The sequence below is a fragment of the Hylaeus anthracinus genome, unplaced genomic scaffold, assembly GCF_026225885.1.
Source record: "Hylaeus anthracinus isolate JK02 unplaced genomic scaffold, UHH_iyHylAnth1.0_haploid 12000, whole genome shotgun sequence".
NCBI classification, from domain to species: Eukaryota; Metazoa; Arthropoda; class Insecta; order Hymenoptera; family Colletidae; genus Hylaeus; species Hylaeus anthracinus.
In genome coordinates, this window is record NW_026534347.1 from 3,528,470 (window position 1) to 3,553,476 (window position 25,007).

The window sequence follows — 25,007 nt, forward strand, 5'->3', positions numbered from 1 at the left end:
GAAATTTACTATTGGGGCAGGCGAATACTAACGCGTAGCTTTTTTGCTGCTTGACCGATTTCTTCCTGCCTTCGTTGTTCCACGAAACCGTACCCTCGTTAGCAGATACAAACACTTGGGATCGAATGCTGATTTCTAAAGTATACAGCGACCATTAAACTACATACGAACTTTCTTTGAATTCTTCGAGCTACCTCCAGATAGTTGCAAAAATGTTCAGTAATGCTTCATTCACTCCGGCTGCATGAGATTGCAGACGGAGTAATTCAGCTTCCTTCCTTGGAATTGATTCGTACAACTTGGGAATAGTTCCCAGTGGAATGCTGCCCCATTCTTCAATCAAACCGTCTTCCAAATGCTTTGGAGATGTTGGTTACAGGAATTCGCTCCTTACTCGGGTCTCCAAAACAGGGTTTCGATTATAGGATAGCTCGATGGCCAAGATATTCTCCATTCGGTGAACTTCGAACTCATAGAGCCCACACTAGACCTTCTAATGATAGATAATTCCACCACTCATGGCAACGATGGTACCATGATCCCCAAATCGTCACAAAACCAGCCCTATGTTTAATTCTTGAAAGCATACAACTCTAATTCTACGTTTCGCATTACTTTTTCCCCGTTCCCACCCTAAATACTCGAGTATACCATTGAAATCTATCTTAGCTCGAGTCGAACATGAAAAACACGACTCAGACAAATCGTGTGAACATGCACAAGGGACTTTATACTTGACTATAAAATATGGTTTCACGTACGGTCTTAGAGTGAATCGTAGGGTAAGGGTTCAACGTCCCCGGTGCCTTTGAAGTGTAAGTTTCCAAAAATCGAATTTGTAGAAGAGCCACAGAGAACTTAGGCAGCAGCCTAATTCTTTCGAGATCCTCTAAAGCGATAGGCCGCCCCTAAGGGTGGAGAAGGATGCACGTGGCGGTGCAACAGACAGTAATATGCTTTACGAAAAGAGGACTCGCGAGCTAAGTGAATAAGTGCACGAATGCACAGGATCCCAAGCAACGAAGCCTTTGTCGCCATACGCGATCCCATAAGCACGTATTTGCGTAAATGGAAGCTGAAGCGTAGAATCGTGGAGGATATCGACGAACCCACCTCAAGTCATCCCTTTGCTGCGTCTTTTTTCGTTCTTGGTCATGCCACTCGTCTACAAGAACGTCGAGAGGGTGTGTAGAGAGAGAGAGAGAGAGAGATGGAGAAACGTACACAGAGGGAAGAAAAGATAGAGATACGCGATAAGGGGATGAGCGGAAGAGGGAGTGGAAGCCAGCCAGAGTCGACACAGCCGTAATGATTTTGTTTTAAGGGCGTGTTTAATTATGAATCCGCATCCGGTTGAGGCTCCACCCCCCTTTGCACGGCACCACCAGCTCTGCAAGAGACTCCTAGGGTGGGGAAACAGAAACCAGGGTGGAGGTAGAGCTGCTTTCGCGGCTGCTAGGTGGCCCTCTTTCGGCCTTAATTGCAGCGTATATTATCCATGCGGTATTTCTAATTACTTATTTTTGCTCGACCGGCCACTCGCTCGGATAACTCTAATATCTTTGGCAGCCAGGCTGCACACATTTAATTGGTGCGTAACGAGCCGGCAGCGACTCTCTTCGCTCCACGTGCGCACTCGCCTACGACCAGCTACAATGCCATGAGACATTCCGATTTTCAAAGTTTCACGCGAAACGGAGCAAGAAAACTCGAAGACCAAACGCTTGATGACAGTATAGAAAGGTGCCAAAGATTTTTGGCTCACGAACAAATTGTAATCGTCCTGCTGATAATTTTTACCTCGTTTAACTAATCGGCACTGATCTAGAGTATCGATGACGAGGGATTAAGGATGAATCCCTGGACGCGTGGTGATCGCACTAGGCGTCGTTTGAATTGAATTCGGAAAGGATTCGGGGCGCACGGCCCTTAGCCATCATCAATGATACTTTAAAATCGGGAGACAAATTAGCGCAGGCGACAGTGCACCTCAAAGCTGTCGGTGTAAAACGAATCCCCCGTTTCCAAGGAATGCTTCCCTCTGGAATGAGACAACGGTATCTCAAAAGAGCAACCTGGACGAGAAAGAAGTACGAACACGAGACGTTGGTCTCGTTGCCGAGGCCTATAGACTGGGTTGAGCGATGCGCGAAAGGTTTATCGCTCAGACGGCTGTTGCGAACGCCCGCTACGGTTGAAATTAATCCGAGCGAAGCCCTCGGTTAACCTCCTCAAAAGCGGCCGCAAACGTTGGTTCGCGTTTCACAACGGGGCATTTCATTCACCGGCCGTGGTGCTCGCCGAGATCAACGTGACGCACATCGCTTCGCAGCTTCTCGCGTTTCTTAGCTTGGTGGCGCCGTGGCGAGATCAACGAGGCGGTGCCCTCCTTGTGTCGTGCGTCGAGAAGGAGAGGATGAAGCCAGCCGGAATTATAGCGGTATGCACTCCTGTATTCAGTAGCTTCTTCGGGTTGAAAGAAGAGCGTGATTTTCGACGCGAGAAAATCTTTCTGCGGAGCCAGCCACGAAAGGAGACATCAGTCTGGTCTTGGGGGTTTTGTCCTCGCGTACCGTGCAGATAACAGCCACCCCACCCTCTTTCGTCCGGGTGAACTCGTCGTTTTGATGACAACTATCCGGAGAATCTCGCAAGTTTCTTTCAATTTCATCGTTACCAATTTAGATTTTCCGCTAGGGTAGGAATAACAGCGTAGATGGAATAACAGCGGTGCTCGCCAAAGAGTTAGGGGATTTAGCTAAAGCGTGCTAAGTCGAGGGTTCTCGGGCTTTTTCTTATCGATGAAGCTTGAAAGAAAGGTATCGGGAACAAATATTCTATACCTTGGACTCTGTGCTTTAGGGTCAAAGTGTGTCGAGTCGGGGCAACGAGGGTTCTCGGGGTTTTTCTTATCGATGAAGCGTGAAACAACGACATTAGGGGATGTCACGGAGTACAAGGTGTTCGAAATCCTTGTATCCAACAATTCGTGTATCCAGAAATCTGAACAACGGTGTCATGGAGTACAAGGTGTTCAAAATCCTCTTTCCCCGTGTGCCAGGAAGATTGCACCGGTCTTTCATTGTCCACTCCCCTCCGGCCGTCAGTAATTCTCGCGAGTAAAGCATAGTAACGTGGCCACATACTCGAGGTTTTCGAGGAACGGGTCCGCGGAGGGTGCGTTCATTCCGCACCGTCCCGTGCGGACTGGTCATCCTGGCAGAGGACGACACAATTAAAATAGCTGTGCTTACCAGTGCTACGCCAGGGGATGACGGTGGGTGGAGAGGGAATAAGAGGAAGTGGATGCTGGCCGAGGAAGAAAGAGGAAGAGGGTAGCACCCCGGGGGTACCCGCGAGAGGGTGCTGGTAAGTTCTTTCCGCTCGGCTGCGAGCAGAAAGGGAATTATTTTAATTGCGGACAGCCTCGGTCGACCAACCCCCCACCCCCCTTGTCTGGTTCCCGCTCTTTCTTCGGCCCATGCATGTGACTCTCGACGATCTCCCTCTGATTCTCTTTCTCTCTTGTTCGTTCCACAGAGCAAATTCCACCCCCTGTGCTCTAGAGTTCTCCGGCCACGCGCATTTACGTACGGGCTTAAGCTTATGCACGCCTGCCTAGGTGGCAGGATTTGCCCGAACAAGCCTGCAGGGAAAAAGACTCCCTCCTTTGCTTCCAAATCAAACGTGCAAACAGATCGATGTCAACCGTCGTCTCTTTCCTTTGTTTTGTCTTCGATTCAACCTCCCTTTAAGTGCGAATTCTTCGACGTTGTCAATTTCGTGAAAAGCTCCGTATCGAATGAACTACATGAATAAACTTCACACGTGTATATAATTTCAATTAAAAATTCATTTGGAAACTTGAAGTATTCATTTAAATTTCTTCGGACAAATTTCTTCACCCACGTTTTTTACAGAAATGTCCCTTATCGCTTTCTTTGGTAAGACGCGAAGCTAGAAAAAAGCTGGTGGGCAAATAAATTATACCCTACGATGCCCCGAGTACTCTTAAATTCGTCCTGTTCGGTCCCTTTACAGCAACGTCGGTCCAGCAATTCGCTAAAGGACATGCTCGGGATATGGTACCCGCTTCAATCGCAAATAACGTAGCTTTCTTACCCCACTTCGACCTAACTACGCTCTCGCTCCCTTGGAAGTCGTGTCCTTCCGAAGGTAACGAAAACACCACCACATCGATCACCCCCAGGTAGCTGGACGATGCCACAGACGATTAGTGTCAGACGAGGAAACGGTCAACGTGATAACTTAACGCAGTGCTTATTTCTTCGGATAGAAATCAAAGTAGAATTGTTAATAAGATCTTGTCATGTTGCATTTTATAGGGGATGTTTACACTTCAAGGATTGTTTTTGTGTTAAAATCTAAACTCGTCTATTCTTTCAGTCGCATCTTCCTTTCACCCTTACACACAGACAATAGAAACTTTAATCGCATCAATTCGTTCGAAATTCCCCGAATACTCTAAATTCGTCGTGTTATTGGTCCCAATAGCGACCGAGTAAAGCAGTAATTACGCTTGGATACTCGCTAATTCTCGAATAAGATTTCACGGTAGAGCTGGTGGTTAACGGAAAGAGAATAAGGTGAAAAACGAGCGGTTGAACGAGGGTTGAACCGTCGGTGTCCGAGAGTGCACCGTTGAAAGAATCTAACCGGAAGTACGCGGCGTAGGGAGCCATGCAGGTTGGTACGGGTTGCAGTTTTCAAGCGTCCGCTTCCGGCCAGGCCTGAAAAGGACGCGGTTGGCTTCATTGTTAAACGGCGAAGCCGACGTCGTTGCTAGTTACCGTCGGCTAGCAGCGCTGCCGGCGATGACGCAATTACCCGCCGCGGGAAAATAATTAATAACAATTAATCTCTCGTGTATGGCAGCGGCTGGTGGTTCTGCTGATGGTAGTGGTTGGAACGCGGAGGAGGCGCTATACTGCCCGCCCAGTAATTATGCTCGGATTATAAAGGTCGAGAGCCACCGCGAGTACTGAAGGGCTGTTCACTCGAACTGTTCACTTGGCATTTACACTTGCGGAACACCCTGAATCGCTCGAGGCCCCTTCCGCATTTCAACCACCCCTTTTTTACCGCCCTCCTTCCCTCTGCCATCGTCGTGCTTGCCTCCTATGCCACCAGCGCCAGGACTGTTAGCTGTTAGCCCACCTTTTACACCGCGGAAACAATGAGGCTGCCCCTTTTCTGTTCTCGGCCCTTTCCCATCGAGGGCCTTCCGGTCTTCGGGAGCGAACTTTTTGAGAATCGAGCCCCCATACCTTGCGCGACATTGTACTACGAGAAATATCGCCGAAGATGCCGCCCAATACCCCTTTGTTTGATCTCTTAACATTCCCTGTAACGCTCGAATATTTATATTTCATCGAGATTCCAATTTTTACGGAAGGGAGGAAGCCCATCAGGGACCTTTTAACCTTTGTCTGATCCTTGGAAAGAACGTATTTTAATATCAAGCTTCTTTTAATAAGTTAACTCTTTGTTATCCTATGTCGAGTGAGACTCGAAAGAACCGTCCTGAAATCAGAAAATTTAGACTGCAAATAGTTCTGAATTTCTTTTAACAAATCAACATCTATTTCGCAAGGGAATCATGAAATGCCTTATTTTTCGTGCCGTAATAGGTATATGTAAAGTACCGTTGCGTTCAGTGTTAACGATGAACGGAGAGGATTGGTGGTCTTTTCAAACCGTTCCAACAAATAACAACTCGTCCCGGTTTTACACAGGTTTCCAGTTTCGGTCAGGTCTCCCCCGCCTACTCGTCGACAGTATTCGTCGCCTGTCTCTGAAGGGTTAATTACCAACTGCAATGACACGCGCACATTACCGTGTTAACGTGCAGCGTCGCGGGGGGTGGAACGTATCGAGTTGATCGTAAACAGCGTCAACATTTTGCGGTTACATTAATTCTTGGCAAATATGCAACCCCTTCTCTCCCTCTCGCCAGTTGTTGTCGTAACCTCCGTATGGTCTGAATATACACTGGATCCGGAACTCTGGACATTTGCGGTTTGCAATGATTATTATACCAGTGTAACTCATGTCTGTCGTCTTCATCCTCAACCTCATTCGCGAATATTCCTAGGTGGCTCTTATATAGGTGTTAATTCCGTTGCTAAAACACGAAAATGCACACACACATACATCTGTTACATTTTGCGGTATATAGCTTAGACCAGGAGCTACTAATTTATTTTATCGACTGATCCAAGTATCGCGTGGTGGCACTTAAAAGTTCTAGAGAAAAACTATTCAAATTAATCTCGAAGGTGAGGCGATAGCGAAAATATATCTGAGTAGGATTCGTGACTTTGGGTGAGATTAAAAAATTAAATACCAGGTCTAATATTAAATTATCTAATCTTCAATAGTCTCGAGACAATATTTTAACTCCGTAGGAATTTTCGCGAGTTTTAGTCTGGCAGTAAACGTGTTAAATGGTAGGTACTATCGATTGTAACGAGCCATTAATAAGTCTCTAGAATTCGGTGTCGATAATGGAGGAGCTTGGGACTCGGGGGTCGGATCTGACTTATTTATCTAGATAAATAATAGGAAATAAAAACAGCCAGTGCCTTGGGAGAGGATATACCGTAGAGTCGAGCCACGGTAACAAATGTCCGTCACTCGATCTAAATTGAGTTACCTACGTATGGAAGAGAGCCCCTCGTCGCTCCTGCAACCCCTCGCACTCTCCCTGGACCCCAGGGCGGCTATCCCTCTCGCAAAACCAGGATATCGCTTGCGAGAGATTCGAGCCAGGACAACGGCCATATTGCTGGCTTTCTTTTTTCCACCTCCTCGAAGGGGGGTCGGGATAAATTTTTCTTAGCGGACTTAATCTAAGCCTCGAGTATAAAGCGACGATTGGGGAGACTCGCTTACCCGAATTTTTTATTTCGGATACCCACGTTGACGTATTAGGCGAGATTGTGAACAACGAGTGACGTTTCGAGGAACAGGCTTTGGGTAGTTTCCTGGCTGATTTGTTTCCTTAATGTATTAACGTACAACTCGAAGTCTGTTCAAGATATGAACGATCCTTTTTCTATAACCTTTTTCCATCTTTTAGTTGTCGTCTTGATTACATCTTTTAAAAATCTTCCAAGTTTCGATTTAAAAGATTCATCTAGTACCGATTTTACGTGTTCGATATCGTTGAATTTTTTCTGGTTAAAAATCACTCAGTGCAAGGTTCAAAATGTACGGTGAACGTGATCAAAGATTTCATTTATATTTTTTTTTTATTGTTATCCTTGTTATACCCAGAACTAATATTTGCGTTCAACTGAATTGAGACTGGACGCTATCGTGTTATCTTAATTTTTGTTTCGATAACAGAAACACTGTAATTAACGACGTAAACGAATCGTACATCTCTAATGGTCCAACACTCATCACCCACCGCACGTTTCCATAAATTTCGAAGGCTCATCGTTTCCTGAACGAACATGAATCATTTCACGCGACTTTCGCCGCCCGAAAAACCGAATTCACCGTATCTATTATCGCCAGCAATCGACAGAGACGTCTCCACTTTCCTCCATTATTAATAGGACGATTGATCAACCTAATTCTTTGGAGATTCGCGCGAACAGGAACGAAGGGGCGAACAGGAATAACTACGGAGGAAAGAAAGAAATTCCAATAAGAGGGTGGAGACAGGGCTGAGAAAGAAATGAGCCTATTTTGATAATGGGTTCCTACATGGAAGCCAACGGTAGCTAGGAAAGTCTATAGGGATTTGGCGAACCATCACCGAGAGAAGTGTGGATATATCCCAGCGTGTGTTCCTATACAGACGAATTGATACCTCGCTGTCTCCCTGCTTTGAATTATCGACTCTTGGATTCGCGATAGATAAATTACTTCCTTTCCCATTTCCGACGTCTCGTTCGACTTCTTCTCGTTCGCTTCTCATTTTGTTTACAATTGACAAGGCATGTCTAGGCATCGAGAAATTACGCATTCATCTGATTCCACGTGGAAACGAAATTGCCCTTTCGACACCTAACACGGAAAAGCGATCTCGCCCGACGGAACTTTCGGAGGATAACCCTTTTCACTTAGCGGCTCTCGTAGTTAGCACTCTTTTCCGGCGAGAGACGAAATAAGAGCTGGCCCGGAACGTCGTTGCGGTTTACGTCGAACCTGGTGTCTGCCAGAAAGGTTAATTTTAACGAATTCAACGAGGCAGGAGAGGTCGGAGTTTAACAGGATAAGCTAATTGTGGGGTATTGGCTAAGAAGTCGAGAGAAATGAGAACGAGGGTTCTAGATAAAGAGGGTCCTGCCGCCGAAGAGAGGACGAGAGAGAGGAAAAAGGGTTTCCTCGCTCGGCGCGAGTAGAGGATCGTTAGCAGACGGCAGGCGAGTGGAATCACAATGCAGTTTCTTATCAAAGATCCGTGGCTCTAAATATATGTGTGTCGTCTGTTTTCTGCGCGCTAGACTTCAATCCTCCCAGCAAAAGTTGTGCTCGAATACCGAACAGTTAACCCTTTTAGACCTGAATTATTTTTTTCCTCGTACTAACGTAATTTAATTTTTAAGGTTAACTTGGACTAGAATTCGTATGGAAATAATGAAAAAAAAATTCTATTAGTGTAGTTTTCGAGGGAAACTGTCTTGATGACATTTGCCCTAGACAATAGTGTAGAATACTTTTTTTTACACAAACTGTTGTATATTTTGCAATCAATGTGGACACAATCAGGTAGTTCATAGTACGCTACATTTATCGAAAGATCGCCATAGAAGAAATATGTAGCACGGACGCCACAGCCAAGAGGAAGAATTGTTTGACGCAGCGTGGTAATTCAGTTTGTGGAATAATGGATCATTGCCCCGGCCGTAAGGCGCCGGTCAGTCCCTCATAAAGCATTCCAGCGTCGTTCCGACAATCCCACAGGAATCCACCCACGCTACTTTCCGTCCTGCCTCTCTGTCGACAAAAGACCTGACTCGGGATCGACGGTCTCGAATGCTCCGTTCCAGGAGCATCCTTTTTCTCACTGGCATTTTCCTGTGTCTTGACCACTCGAAAATAATACGATTAAACCTCTCGAATGTTAAAGAGATGATATTTCAGGATGCGGAAGGTCCTCTTTAAAGCGATTGCGGCGTCTTGGCGGAAGACGAAGTAAAGGTAGCCCGATTACGTTACGAAGAAGAGATATAGCCACTCGCTGGCCACTACACGACCGATCGAGGGTCGTTTCTACCCCGAACTCCTGAATGGCCTTCGAACCGTAACCCTCGTGGCCCCAACCCCATCATTCCGGATGCAACAGGTGAACCTTTCTCGATATCGGCCCCATATGCCATATTGCATCGTCTCCTCGATAACTCTCGACCAATTCGCACTCCCTGCACTCCCGTTCGTTTTCACGTCTCGTATTAGAGAACGGACTGGCTTGAGTCGGATTCGTTACAATTGATGTAAAGATGACGCATCAACCATTTTCTGAGAAAAAGCAGATACATCTCTTTACATATTGTCGGTCCTTTTGGAAGGATATCAAAGTTTATTGACGATTACACGAGATAAACTTACGACATCGCAACTTTTCGAAAAATGCACGTTTCCTTGAAGCTTCTTGCTGGCGTGACATGAAAAATCAAATCAAAATATGGTTTACACATCAAGATACATAAAAAACAATCAGTTGCATCAGAAGTATAAATTTATAATTCTATGAATAACCAAACGTACAAGAGAGAGTACCCTTGATTTTAAAGAGTGACTCGGAGTAAGAAGCTCGTGTTCTTTCTCCGTCAAACGTATATCTTCGACAGAAGCAATTAGAAAAGGGGAGGAAGAGAATCAAGCGACCGGGAGTGATTTATGTCGCGAGGGTCGTTCTCCGAAGTCTGTTTCCGATACGAGGAATCATTAATATTTTAATGCGGCTGCCATTCGACCGCGGAGCAAAGAAAGAGGACCGAGATATCCTCGCGAAATCGGGATCTCAATAATTACGTCAGTCGCAGGCGAGCCCTGCTTTTGATTCATAGCACAACAGAATCCTGGAACCGGCATTGGGGACGAAGAACCGTCTTTGGATAATCGGAATTCAATTAAACCATTAGCATCCGCGTCCCTCTGGCGGGGAACGAGAAGAATGGGCCATGAAAAGGAATCCGATGAGAGATCGAACCGCAAATGCGACCAACTAAATAACAAATACATTGTATACACTTTTAGTATTCGCTGATGATTGTGGTCCTGTTCTCAATTTTAACGAGTCAGGCGCTGAGTAAATGGGTGAGGAGAATATTCACTGAGCAACTAAATAAATTAGTTTTGAAGATGAGACGTTACAAATCCGGGAGGATCGGTAAATTTTAGAGGGATTGTAAAATGAAGTTCTATTACAAATGTTTGATTATATAATATCTAATGGTATAGAAACAGAATCTTAGCCTTGCAGACATTTTCACGATTACTAGTCTGACGGTCAACGTGTAAAAAGAACATGAAAAATGTTTCATTGGGAACCACTGCTACACTGACAAACATATCTTATTATTAAAAGAATGCATAAATATTTATAGATAAAAAGACCTTAATGTATCTCGAAGGCACAAAGTTCATTACCGCGCCTCATCGTTCCAAGGATCCTAGATTAGGCGACAGAGTGTCGATTTCTTCGATTCATCAAACGCGAACCCACGAAATGGAGGAAGTTAAGGGACCTCGGCTAAGCCCACCGATACGCTGGCTGGGGAACATTTTTCTGCAACCGCGCGTGTTTATACGTTTTCGTACGGTTAGGGGAGCAAGGTTTTGGCAAGCATCAATATACAGAGCACGAAATTCCAGGGAAGAGAGGACAGCGAGCGAAACCGTTCCCTAGAAGGACAAAGAACGTGACCGTGGGGTAAGAGAAACAGACGTCCTCGGAGGGTGTATCTTGCCAGGCATCATACATCATGCTTGATGTCGGATCCGATTCTCATATTGTACCGCCATACGTGGATAGATAGATTTCTGTCGTCTTTGACGAACCTAGAACGCATTTGCGCATTCAGCGCAGGTTTCCAGATCCTATGTAATAGATTGCAAGGGCTCGAATCGAAGAAGAGGAAGGAGATCTCTCCGATCGAAAACGATACGAAAAGGACGAGGACAAACTCGAAAGAATAAGATCTCACTCTGTTTCGAGTAGTTTCCGCAAAGGGGTAGCCCGTCTATCTTACCGGGTAGTTACTTTCGTTGAAATATAGCGCGAACTGATTTGAATTTTACGACGCGTTCAAATCGTTCCGAAATTGGGAGATTGGACCGGGGGCGGCGATTTAAATTACGCCACCTATCTGTACATAATTTATATCCTTGTTTTCTTGGCGCGTTCCACGGAAAATCCGTGCCACGGTAGGAAGAGCGTCTCAATTTAAATTATCCTGAATAATTCTCGCAGTATCCGATCTTTATGGCTCGGAAAATGCGCCCGCCTTTCCGCGACCTATAACGACATGATTTCCCCCGCGGCGTAATAGTCTTTTTAATGCCGTGCCATTCGAGGAACCACGGATTGTCGAAATTTAGTTATTTCGCGATTTAAAAGTGGACCTATGTCAAGGACACAGTTATCGTCAGTTTCGATGCACTATCAAGGATCGTCTTTATTTTTCGAGCTTCGGCAAAGTTATAGTTTCTCGATCTCGGATGACACGATGCACAAGACCGTCAGAAATATCGTATAGGTGAATACAAACCGTCACGAATGGACGTGTATTCGAGATTAAAGAAGGACAGCCTGCGTACGCGGACAAAAACACAGGGGGGAGCATAAAGTCCGCCACAAGGAAGTAGTTTGCGAACCCCGATGGTACAGTCGAAACAGGTCGAAGTTGGGATACGTCTTTGATTAACGACCGCGACATTGGATGTATATATACATAGATATAGATATACACGCGAGAGAAAGAGAGGACCGCGTACCGATCAAAGCCCTCAGACGCACTCGGTAGCACCCCGCTAACAATAAGAAATATCGCCGTGGGTAATTTATTATCGATAGCAAAAAGCGTCAGTGGCGCATCCGCCGGGACGCAGGGCGCCACTGTCTACAGCCAAACGGATTCACCGGCCACAGCGTTACGAATGGCTCCTATTTATTAGGTGTATGACGATCTTCTGCTCCTCGCTTGTCTCCTTTCGCTGTGACCAGCTCATCCTTCGACAGCTCTAGTGTCCACGTCGCTGCACGCCTAGTTGCTGTTGCATCGCGATCTATATCGTTCGAAAAGCTGGAAGCAACGTTCTCAGACTCTAAAATGTTTCGAATTTAAATAAATCCACCGTGCGGCATTCTGGCGACCGATAAGGTTCCATCCGTCAACGGGATATTACGTTTCCTGGTAAACCAATGATATATCAGTCTCCCCCGGCACAACGAGCCCCAGAAAAGACACCCTCCCTGCGCCACAGGCGACGTGCCTTCAACCTTCCTCTGGAATCCCAAAGAAAACGACCCCCGCGCTTGGTTACATATCGTCAAGAATTTATATTTTAAATCGAGTCACATTAGGAGGCCGTGTTTAGACGTTTCCTCTGGCGCGCGGGAAGAGAATGCAACGCTTCTCGCATCAGACGCGTTTAATAACGTAATAAATAGACACTTTACGCTGGCGGCCACCGCTGGGACATTCTTGTCGAGGGGCATTATGTTTGACGTCGCATCCCTTTAACACACGTGACACACCCCCGCCCCGGCGCATACATACACAGACGGACACACGTGTCTTCAATTGTCGCCTGTTCTCTTCCGTGTTACCCCCTTGTATTTAGACTTCGGATTGAAAGAGCAAAGGACCAGACGTTGGATGACTCGTTTAATCGTTCCGTTTTCAATGGAACCATGGTTCCAACATACGACGCGCGTTTAGAATAAACGTGACTGCGGTTATCGCTGTTCCGCAAATTACACCCAACTTTCGCTCACCCTCTTGACGTTTGAATATACCGTGAAAAAATATAAATAAGTTGGACGTCCAACTCTCGGTAGATGCGACTAGTATCTACTACAGTGGGCGCTCGACTTTCGCACACAATTGCTTCCTAAAAGTGTGTGCGAAAAATGTGCGAAATAGCGAATTGTGCGAAAGTCGAGGTTCGCCTGTACTTAAACAAAGTTTTTTCCCCGTTTCGCTTTGTCGCGAAATGCTTCGTCGCGGCTAAATTTGAGATTCGACAAGTGGCATTCCTGATCAGCTAATTTGTTGATTCAACGATGGGCGCGAAATTACAGTTGCAATTTAAGTACCGCACCGAATAGAGAGAGGGAGAGAGAGAGAGAGAGACAACGCGGGTTAACTCCGTTAACTTGCCCCACCTAATTGACTAGCCGGGAGTTTTCCTATGTAAATGTTTGCAAAACTTGTTCTCAAGCAGCTTATACCGGTGACAACTTTTAATCAGTTCCAGTAACGAATTTCACTGTGCTGTGGTCGCGGTAAAACTCTCATAACCAAGATAAAAAAAAGAAGAGAGAGAGAAGAAGAAGGAAAAGAACGAAGGTAAAGTTGCGGGCGGTATATATCGGGAAACGCAGGCCAAAGAAAAACGTACGAAACACATTTAAAGGTGGAAGTTACGCAAGTCGGAAGAAGCCATCATAAATGTTTCATAAGGGCGAGATGCGGACAAAAAAAAAAATACTTGTCTTAAATCCTGGCATAAAACTTGTCGTTCTTACGGAGGGAAAATAAATGGTTAAACATTTTGACCATTTTGGGGATCATCGGTACAAGAATTTAGGCGCTCATGGTATAAACGTAAAGACGTTAGGAAATCATGCAGATTCGTGCAGAGTGTTGGAAACAGCAAAAACCTGGTTTCTTTAGGAATGTAACACGTTGATTAGCAAACTGAAACTCGTGAAAATGTCTACAATGTTGAAAGTTTGTTTCGAGACTGTTGGAGATTATGTAATTTAACATTCGTCGTGGCATTTAATTTTTTAAAGCAGATTTATTTTCATTGCTGTCTCACCTTTGGAATTAATTTTTTTACTCCTTTAACTTCTTCGCTGAAGTGCCAAACAAATTAATCCCGAAAGTCAAGTGTCAAAGAAAATGAATGAAATTTAATGTCTGCTTGTTAGACCACGTTCTATGTTGGCTAACAAAAGATTCACGCTGTTAGGGTAAATTATTCGGAATCAGTGTCGCTTGGAACCGCCTCTTTTCATTTCTCTTCGACTAAATTGTCGCTGACATAGCTCAGAAAGTTACCTGTTACACGCGGCCCGAAATTAACACGGGTGTAGCGTTAAGAACACGCGCGTGTCGGCTGGTAAATGCACGCGCGCGGAACACGCGAGATATTTTACAATTACTGCGAAATCCATTAAGGCAAACCGAAACAGCGCCGCTGTGCGTGTACGTGTGAACGCGCGCAGCGGCAGAAATTCAGGATGCGACGAGAAGTTCTTGCGAAGTTATACGAGCTCCTCTTCGTCCTCGTACAAGAGGTAAGTCCCGCCTCGGGGTTAGCCGGGAAAACACGCCCCGCGTAACATGCGTTATTTATTTATTTATTTATTTCCAGCCGCAACGGACGCCCCCGCGAATCCCATTTTGCGGTTCACTTCTGCACTACGAATGTATCTGCGCGTTGTGCCCGGATTACATTGTCAATGTTATTTCGTTCAGGGTAATTGCACCAGTCGACAGCGCGAGTCGCGCCGATTTCCTCGTCTTCGCTGCCTCCAAGCGTCCTTAACACGTTGGTCGTCGCTCAGAAATGTATCAGGACTTTTTATTGACACGTTGACTGTCAGACTAATATTCTTGAAAATTGGAAACTACGTAATGGAATACTTGTTATGGAATCTATTTTTATAAAAGCTTCGAGGCTTATGATTCTTCTTACCTATAAAATAAACTTCTAAATCATCTCCTCGTAAGTTTCTTGAGACTATAACAAAACAATTATCAGCATTGCTCTGCTTTCCCTTGCAATCGATTTAGTTTCGTTCCTTACCATAACCGCGGTTGTCAGGACTTCCATTGTTCAGGATCGTCCCAGTTGACGACGTCCTCGTCCTACGACTGACCAGCGTGAATGCACGCCACGCGTGTTGCACCAGCGAAAAATCGTTGTTCGCGTAAACGTACGGCCCCGTTAAGTACGGCCTACGCTGAAAAATAACCCTGCAAATTGAATGGAGGCGACGTTGTCTGCGGGAAGGGGTAGGGGGTCGCCAGACGATGTAAAGAGGGTGAGTTCTGATGGTCGGAATAAAAATTCGGCGAGGTTCCCGACGACGAGACATTGTACTTGCCACCCCACTACGCTTTAGGCTTTTATAATCGGACCGCGCGGCTTTTGTGATCAAAAAATACGTGCTCGTTGTTACTTGACGATCGAACCCACCCGCTCCATCGCATCTGTGGTAGATCTTGGGCTTTTGTTCGAAACCACCATCGATATTACTGTCGAAACCAGAGTGCAATTCAGCGAAATCGTTAATTAAGGATTACAATTCCAGACACTTTCGCGCTTCATAATTCGAAACGAAGTTTGGACCGATGATAATATCCGGTGTGATAGCGAGAGAGGTTGGAGAGGGAGAGAAAGTCTCGGAAGGGAGTTGGGACAGGCTAAGATACGACATTCGTGCTGTGGTTTTAACTCCTGGTTATGAAATTGCCAGATTCAAGGGAACTCTATCCGAGCGTAGAACGTTGCTGTCGGTGAGATGGTACGCGTGCATACTTGTGCCTACCTGAGCATGTATTACAAGGAAACATGGGCCTGAAACACGCACCCTTTGAAATCACACGGAGTCGCGCCCTGGAAACTAACTGTAGGAAATACCAAGGGTCGTCTAACATCCGAAAGATTCAGAGATAAACTCGTTGTCTGGGCTACGAGTACGGAACGCGTGGCTGCGACTGCGTTGCGTGTTTCGTTGTTGCGTGTGCTCGCAATGAATGGTGCGTTGGATAGATAGCGTACACTCGCCTTAAATACCGGAACAACCGGCAGAGTAAGTTTCGCATCAGCGACGTTTCGCTGCTCCGGCAAACGAACAACTTTTACGACTTTAGACTCGACTTTCTTCGATGCTCCAGTTTACTTTCGAGGGATGTGAGGCAAATGGGCCGACCATGGTATTTAAACGGTATTTTATCCACTCCTGAATATTATTGCAAGGAAACAAAAGCACTAATCGAGGCGTGACTCGAAAACTTATCAGCTAGACTTCGAAGCGTAATCTCTAGTTTAGGTGCGACTGTACGTGGTTAGGTAATTCGCTGCTTTGATTAAAATTTGCCCAACGCTGTTTAATAGCATCACCTCTCGCGTCGTCGGCGCGTAGCAACCAACAACAAATTGAACGAGGAGGAATTCAGGAGGTTAGCAGAGGTCCAGGAGAAGCCGCAGGAATAAAAGGGAAATGTATGGAAGGAAAGATCTAATTTGTTCCTGTCGGGTCTGTTTTCGGTTGGGGGTGGCTGCAGACGGGGGTAACGGAGCGAAATTAATATTCATAAGCGTCCAGAGAGGTCTCGAGGGCGGGGTCAACTTACATGTATCTTTCGCTACTGACCCTGGCTACCAGGACGATAACGGTCAGAAATTAAAATACTGCCCAGCCAAGTTTTAACCCTTCTTCGTTGTTCGGAATACGTACGTCTATAGATACGACTTCCGAGCTACCAACCTGTCCGATCTCGGTTCTTAAAACTCCACGGGTTACTATGATCCTCGACGATTCTTGTTGTTGTTCCCTGAAATGTAAATCCCAAGCTAAACGCGCCACGAGGGAAAACAATCGTGGTTGGTGCAGATTTGTTCCGGGAAAGGCGAGCAACGAATTTCAAGCTTTCGCGGAAAGTAGGAAGCAGGAGGATCTTACAGCTGGTCGCGAACCGTGTGCAAATCATCCCCGAATGTGGTTTTGCGGAGAAAAAGAATGATACGTAATTGAGAGAGATAACACGAACTTAACACGTTAGAAATACAGAACTGAGTGACAGAGATTTTCACTAAGGAACTTGGACGATTAATTTTAAGGACTAACGCGTTAATTGACATAGAATGGTGTAAGGCAAAGCTACGATTAAAACGTTCAGTTCGAATGTAACGGCAAAGATAAGCGACCAACTCTCTCGCTGTTATCTGTTCCTTCTTGGCAATAAATTTCTAAGAGAAAACCTATACTCTCGTTTGTCACTCGAAAGCTGGAATTACCGTAATCTACCTTTGGAAACTGATTTCCGGAAAACGAACCATAGCTCTAGGCTTAGAAACGTAGAAACAGTATAAAATAGCGGAAAAATGCGGTTACTCGTGGTCCGTGCGGCGTATGACGACAAATATCATTAATCGAGTGAGTCATTAAGCACAAAGTGACAAAGCGTAGGGCGGACCAAGAGGATGTCGCGAAGACAGACCCGAAGGTGGATGAGCTGGCACTTCCTACGGTATACAATTAGTCGTCGAGTATTAATCCTGGCCGGTAGCCGTTACCCGACAGGATATTATGGTCCCGCAAGCAGTAACAATGAGGATTATATAGGGAAAACGCTTCGATAGCGTTTCTAATACAAGCTGTACAGGCTCGGGGTAGTTACAGGGTGCGTCGTTCCCGTAAACGTTCGCCCACGGACTGACTTAACTTGGCTGGCAATAATAAAATGATATAGGAGGCAAAATATGCATTTAAATTATCGCTCCGCGATAATAATTTGCATACCGCCGCGGCACCTCTCCGCTACTTCGATGCCACCGGTTCGCTTAGTTTAGCCCCGTTTAATTTAAATAATACTTCTCAGCGCGGGGGAGCGCAGCTCTGGCAAGATATACATAAAATCGCCATAACATTGTAAATTATTACTGATACGGCTTATATCGCGCGAGGGAGAGGGAGGAGGAGCCTTCCTTCTCCGTCAGCCCCGTTTTCTCTCATCCTTCCAACTTCTACGAACCTCCTTCGCTGCCTCTTGTTGTCGAGGCGCTTCTGGGGCACTCGTATTCAAGCGATTAAGGGGTTGGGTTTAAGAAACTGGGGTACCCTCCAATCGAGCTGATTTTTTTATCGTAGATAGTCCTTGACCTGACGATTACAAGGGTGGTCATCTTGACTCTTCACTCCCTCTAGGGTTCAAAAACTGAAATAGGTCAAAAAGTGTTTTTTTTTTTTTTGCACCGATCTCAATGAGCAAAATTATACTCTCGATCATTTTTTAGACAAATATCGTTAATAATTAATGTGTACCTATCGTCATAAATTAATATATATACCGTGCGATCCAAAAGTATCCCACTTATTGGACCATTTCTTCTACTTTGAGCGATAATCTTTTCTCAGCCTTCGCGTTAAAGTATCGCCAGTACGCAATAAATCCCGCGAATGATTCTAATATGCCAACAATGAAAATTCCGAATTTAAACGTGGCAATAAATTCAGCAGCGATGGCCCAATAAAATTCCATGTATTCGGTGCGAACGAAGCCAGCCGTATTCGTCTCGCAACGATTCGGGAGACCGCTGTAAGTAGTAATATCGACCATAAGTCGTACCGACGTCGTACAGTCGTGCCGCGCTCGCGTCGCGTACAGCTCAACGGCCGAAAACCCGTGAAGAAATTAATAATCCCCCTATGGATCGAAGAAACTGAAATTCTATGATAATCAAATGGGATACCGACAGCCTCCGCTGGGCGTGACACGAATTCTCCCTCGCAGCTCTCGAGCTCGCCGCGCTGGCAAACAATTCTATCTACCCTCGCGCGTGCACGAGCAGGACGTGCAATGGTGGCCCGGAGGTTTACGTTATTATTTTATTAAGTCATAATATAGAGGGACGGGGCGAGATGTTTGAACGTCCAGGCTGCAACAAACGACAGAAGCGGCACGAGAGAGTGCACCCTCGTTGATGGAGCTGGGCGCTGGCCTGGACTCGCCCAGCTCCGTGGCGTTCACCCATCGTCGTGCCAACCGGACCACGCAATTCCGCAAAGTATGCAGATCTAAGAATTCAAATGGCCGCCCTATAGCGGCCGTAAAATGGCGGACAATCGCGCTCGTAAAGCACTATATTAAAATTCTATATCGTTCCCCATAGCCACCGCCGATGATATCATTCCTCTCGCGCCCCACCCTCACCCCGCCCCCTTTCGCCCTTTCGTTTCTCTGGACGTCCAAGCCGATGTTCAGCGTCCAGAATAACCTTCCCACCTACCGATCTTTACATTGTACGGTCTCTCCGAGCGTTCGTTTGCGTTTATGCGCTCGCCGCGGTTATGCATGCGAACATTGGCGCCTCGCGGCTTCGGGCCGAGGTATAAACCAACGGGGTACGCGTACTTCGGAAAGGGTTTGCCAGGAAGGGACAAAAGACTGAAGACCAGTGCCTCGTATAACCGTGATGACCCATCGCGAACTATTTCAACCTATTAAATGCCTGCGAACTCCATTCGCGCGAAAACGCATCCGCGTTATCGTCGAAAATCTCACGAGGGACACTTTTGTCTCCTCTTTACGCTAACAGTACTACTATCGGTTGCGTAGAACGGTCCTTTTTTTTTTCTTCTTTTTTAGAGAAACGCTCGACTCAAAGGACTTTTACTGGTTTCTTGTCCAGCGACTTTTATATTCGAGTTTGTGATCATTCGCCGGACATGGACATTTCACATTCGCGCGCACCCCGTGTCATCCCCATTGGCGCCAAGGACCGAGGCATAAGGCACGCAGTTTCACCCCTTTTTTTCTATTCGAATGCTTCAAGTCCACGATTTACTTACGACACCGATAGAAAAGAGGGGAACGACACGCCAAGCGTTTAATCAGCGAGCAGGCCCGATTGGCTTGATCGAATCGTTCGACAAACCCGCCCGATGATTCGTCGAAAATATCGGGCATACGTAACGCGACAGGTGGGTAAACAGAGAGGGAGAAACGAAAGAAAGAAGCCAGAGAGAAACTGGACTGAACGACCGTAATGGATATTGCGTTTGTGTGTCGCTGATTCGTGTCTCACGCGCACAGAATGACGGGAATACGCAATAAGTTAATCGTGTTAACGGCTCTCTTGATTAAACAAACGATCAGGCTGATGGTGGCTGTCGTACGGGGCGCGCAGGGACCATGGGTGCGGCATGGACATTAATACAAAACTCGATTGTCATTCGTCGCTTGACCCCCACACCCCTGATTACGTCGATTCATTAACAATAGCCGGCAGTATCGTCCACCCGAAAACGAATTGCTGTTTCACCGTTGCACCGGAAAGCCTATTAGTCATCGCCGTTGCCCCATCAGGCACGTGGAATTAATCGGCGATCGTTTTATTTGCATATTCGCGCTCCTTATCTGTTCCGAACACCTTTCCGCCGATACGGTCCTCCCTAACGAGCCGAGAAACTTTTCGACTCGTGGGAAACATCTTTGTTGCCTCGTCCGAAAGAAAAGCGACGAGCTTCTTAAGGGATGCAACCCTCGAAATTAGGTCCAGATCGAAACCGAGGCGACAGCGAAAACGTGCCTGGACGACGGAAACGTGGCGAAATTTCCGCGAAAGAGAGAGCACGGATTAGTGGAAAACGGAACAATAAAGGGTGTCGGAGGACGACGCAACGAGAAGGGTGGGAGCCAGGGAAGTGTGAGGCGTAAAAGGAGGGGGCGAGGGTACAGGATTCCCGGGTACCGATGCCGACACCGAGTGCCGCGCGAGGCTGTAATGCGTTATTAATGAACACCAAGAATTTCATTAAAGATTGTTTGTATATCAAACTGTCCACTAAATTATGCCCTATAACCCCCGTGGCGCCTTCCCGTGCCTGGAAACTATTGGCTGCGGGCACGATAGGCGCCGCCTTTTACACCTACTAACTGTACACCGTTCTTGGCCCGCGTCGCGTCGAACTTTGCGCTTTTCGGTGAGAGAATCTTTTTAAATCGATGTTAACGATGGGAAGTAAATGATCGAATCGACGCCACGTTCGTTTGGGTAGCGAAAAGAGAATCCGTCGTACCAGAACCTCGATGATGTCAATTATTTCGCGACCTTTGGGGTCGTACATTATCAGAAGGGACGATATAGGTAAGTACAACATGGCGACGAGGTGAAGAAGGATACGTGCAGGGAAAGAGAGAACTGGTTGCAGGAGGGTGCAACCGGAACTCGAGGGAAAGAGACGGAACGAACAGGCATGACGCGTCGAATGAACAGCCGTGGGGGGGGAAAGAGAGGAAGAGGCTAGGTAGACAAGGTGGGTGGGGAGATACAGTTAATCGTTGGGAAGCTATTAACTTCGGACTGGAATGCCCCATAGCGCCTCGTTTCGTTCAATGCAAATTTACGCCCGACGTCGACCACCTAACGGGCCTCCCTACCTCTTTCTCACTGAAAACGACGCGTATACCGGGTGTATTCGGCTTGTCCTTCTCTGACGCAGACTCTTCTCCATCGAATTTTGATTTAGCAACGTATTTTTTTAACCCTTCGACTTAAAAAGAGTTCGATCGACTCCTCTTATGACGAATCACGCGGGATAGGATTGAACGCGTCGCGCGGTATGCATCCAAGAATGATTTGCGAATTTGAAAATCAGATCTAGTTGAAATTCTTGGAGGATAATGGTCTAACAATAAGTAGTCAGCGAAGAAGCTACTAGAAGTTATCCAATTTGGTTGTCTCTCGTAGACGATCAACGTCGTAATCGGTGACCCGCTTCGTAGTTGCAGAGGGAAACTTGGATCCTTCTAGCGTCACCCTCCGCCCCCTGATCGTCCTACCATGGCTGTTGGCTTATTAGTTTAGAACTTAGGCTTAATATAAAGTTCCGTGTGTCGCTTACGATGGAAGTCTGCGAGACAGTAGGAATTTCTCCTCTCGGACGAATTTACGTTTACCTTTGCGTAATTTGAATTTTATCGTTCCAATGATCGATCGTACGCGACGGTCGAATTACTTTTTCCTCCTGTTTGTCTTCCTTCAGTCTTTCTGAAGAAACTGACATAGACGAGTAAAATATTACCGTCGAAGCTGTGCATCTGAACGTGGAAAATAACGCGTATGGAGGAGCGCACTGACAAATGGCTACGTAACGGGTGCTCAAGATACACATAGTTAACACCAGAATGCGGCAGAAGCTGACTAACGACGACTGATGCTCCCACTATATAATTTCAAAGCACACGCACGCGTACACGTGAAACTAAAGCGTCGCCAAGCTGTTAACACCTTAATATGGACAAATGTCGGATTATATCTCAGATGAGGTTTGCTTTGCATTATTCGGCTAACGTCCTCGTTTACCATCTTTACTTGGGCGACAGCCTAGCGTTATTGCCACGCAGGATTGTTGCATTTACCTTTTCATAGTGTGACGCGATATAAAACAGCTCCACGCTAAAATACATCCGTCGAAAATCTTCGAGTTTTCCCATTCGAAGCATCTCAACCCTTAACGACATGGAGTCTTTCGAGTTTTCCTAAAATTTTCTTTGTACATATCTCTGATTACGGTACACGATATTTTTGATATTCTTTTCTATTTCTCGTAATCAAATCTAATTTATACAAATTCATTAAATTACAATACCAAAAAACTTTGTTTTTCTAAGCCTAAAGAAAACACATTTTCGCTTTAAAAAATTAAACATTCAGTGTCAAGATATCCGAAGTATATTAATTTTCCGTAAAAATATAGGGATTCAGCTTTATTTTGCCGGCAGATATTTTAAAATAACACTTTCCTATCAAAAGTTATGAATTTTTAGAAAAAGATTGATTTTCTAACGAATCTAATCTCTCTACGAATTTATGGAAAAAAATTGAAAAAATTTGTTTTCAACAAAACCTTTTTACAGAATTTTTTCGATAGTTTAAATAACCAAAGACCCCGTGTTAATTGTTATCGGTAACAAAAACCACGTTCAAGGGTTAATGTTACATCGAACCATCGTAAACCATCGCTGTCTCCCGTTCCAACTTTCATCGCCTCTCCTGCAGCCGTTTTCCCTAGCTCGATCCGAGCAATCTCGGTGTCGAAACGGTAACTCGCATTAAAGATGAAAGGTAACGAGTCCAGGAATCCCTCCTGCAAGAGGAGGAAAACAAAGAATAGGGAATAAATGCGTACGGCGGATTTTAAGAAACCGTGACAAGATCCAAGACGTCCACCTGACTGACATTTAGCGAAAGCGTCGCGAAACTGGCGGATTTAATGGTGCCGAGTCGGCAACGAGAACGACAGAGAGACCAACGACGGAGGGATGGGGACGGGGGCAAGAAAAAAAGAGGGTCACGGAATGGATGTGTTCACATTATACCCTCTGTTCTTTTAATTTCTTCAAAGGGCCTCTCTCCGCGTCACCTTCTTCTTCCAACCTCGACTCCCGGATTAATAAGGCGTCGACGATGTGACGTCTTTTTTCTTCCTTCCCTAGACAGGACAGCAGACAGCTACCAAAGTGAATGAGAACTCTCGGTGAGAGGATAACAGAGGGAAAGAACACTCTTACCGGTACTTAACAGTGGGATGAGATGAGCTGCCGTTAATAAATGTGTTTCTAACTGCGAGGGTGGGAGGAACGGAGAAAGAGAGATCGGGTCCTCTCTTGCTCGCGTTGCATACCGCCCAAGAAATCCGGAGAATAAGTCTTAATGAGAAGAAAACTTTTAAACGCTCCGGAGCTTCCTTCCTCGATGCGAGGACGTGCTTAGCTTCGCACTTTTCATCTGCGAATCAAATACGTTGGGGGATGATTGCATTGGGTAACTATTTCGTTGGTCGAAACTTGCCGTCGTTCGCTAGTTTATTATACAAACATAGATCACAGATTTTTCTTATTAGCTAATTTATGGTTTTGCAAAGCATTCGATACCACGAGAATCGCTGCGACTTGTTGGGAGATGATCGCATTCGGAAACTATTTCTTTGATCGAAACTTGGCTAGTTCGCTTGTTTATTATACAAACATCTCGATAGATGACAGATCTATGCTTTTTCTTAGTTAATTTATGGTTTCGCAAAGCATCCGATACCATTGGCCCTCGCTCGTCGTCTTGGTAGAAACTACCCTCCGGGTAAAAAAATAATTGCCCCTTGATACGCGCCGATACCCCACCTGCGGGGATGCCAGCGCGTAATGATGTTCGCGTTCGCGAACTTAGTTCGAAATTAAATATCGAGGTGAAAGAGGGTGGCAGGGACCGTGGCAAGGGGATGTTAAAGAGGAATCCCCGCAGCGAGGGGGCCAGCGGGGGGAAGGAGGCACGTTGTGCACCTGCCTTTTTCCCGGACCGCCGTGATAAAAATCAAACTGGAAAACAAACGAGGAGCAGGATCATATTATAAAGTTTATTAATCGATTGACGATGCGCGCCGAGGGTGAAAGCGGAAGTTTAGAGGGCTAGGAGGAATATCTCGTTACGGTTGAAAATTAAAATTGTAATGCTGTCTGCGGAACGAACGATGGGAGCTTTCGTTCGGTCGTAAATAAATGATTGTCTTCAGATTTTATTTGTCGACACTTTCAAAAATTACAAATTCATGATTTGTACAACACTAATCGTTATTTTCATTCCTTCTCGTTACAGAAACTTCGACTCACCGATCAGCCCAAGTTCGAGATCAAAAATCTGTTGATCAACGAGACTGGAACGCAGCTAGTGCTATGGGGTAATCTAGAAATAGTGCTCGTGGAGCTTCCTAAGCGATGGGGCAAGGAAGGCATGTTCCAAGGTGGCAAGGAAGAAATATTCTGCGTGTAAGTAGCACTCGAGTCATCGAAACTGATCCATCTTTTTGAAGAAAAAAAAAAAAAGGAGACTAGAGTCCTTAGATTCCCTAGATTTGATCGTTCCCTGTCGATGATCGTTTCCGTCGAGCGTTCCGTTGGGAACGATTAAAAAGTCCGAGAGTAGAAGGCGAGTGAAATCAATCTCGCGAAATAAAGAGGGAAGTTTACGGACCAAGGAATCTGGCTCCTAAAAAGCGAGATAAGGTAGAC

At 45.8% G+C, this 25,007-nt stretch overlaps 1 protein-coding gene across 2 annotated transcripts in view; it reads left to right on the forward strand.

Annotated features, from left to right (window-relative positions):
* The window catches only part of LOC128890337 (nuclear pore complex protein Nup88), a 53,874-nt gene that overhangs the window by 15,756 nt on the left and 13,111 nt on the right, over window positions 1–25,007 (forward strand). For both annotated transcript variants that reach the window (XM_054148740.1, XM_054148739.1), the window contains exon 2: window positions 24,595–24,764. In XM_054148740.1, coding sequence (XP_054004715.1) covers window positions 24,595–24,764 — 170 coding nt within the window. The remainder of the gene's footprint in view (window positions 1–24,594; window positions 24,765–25,007) is intronic.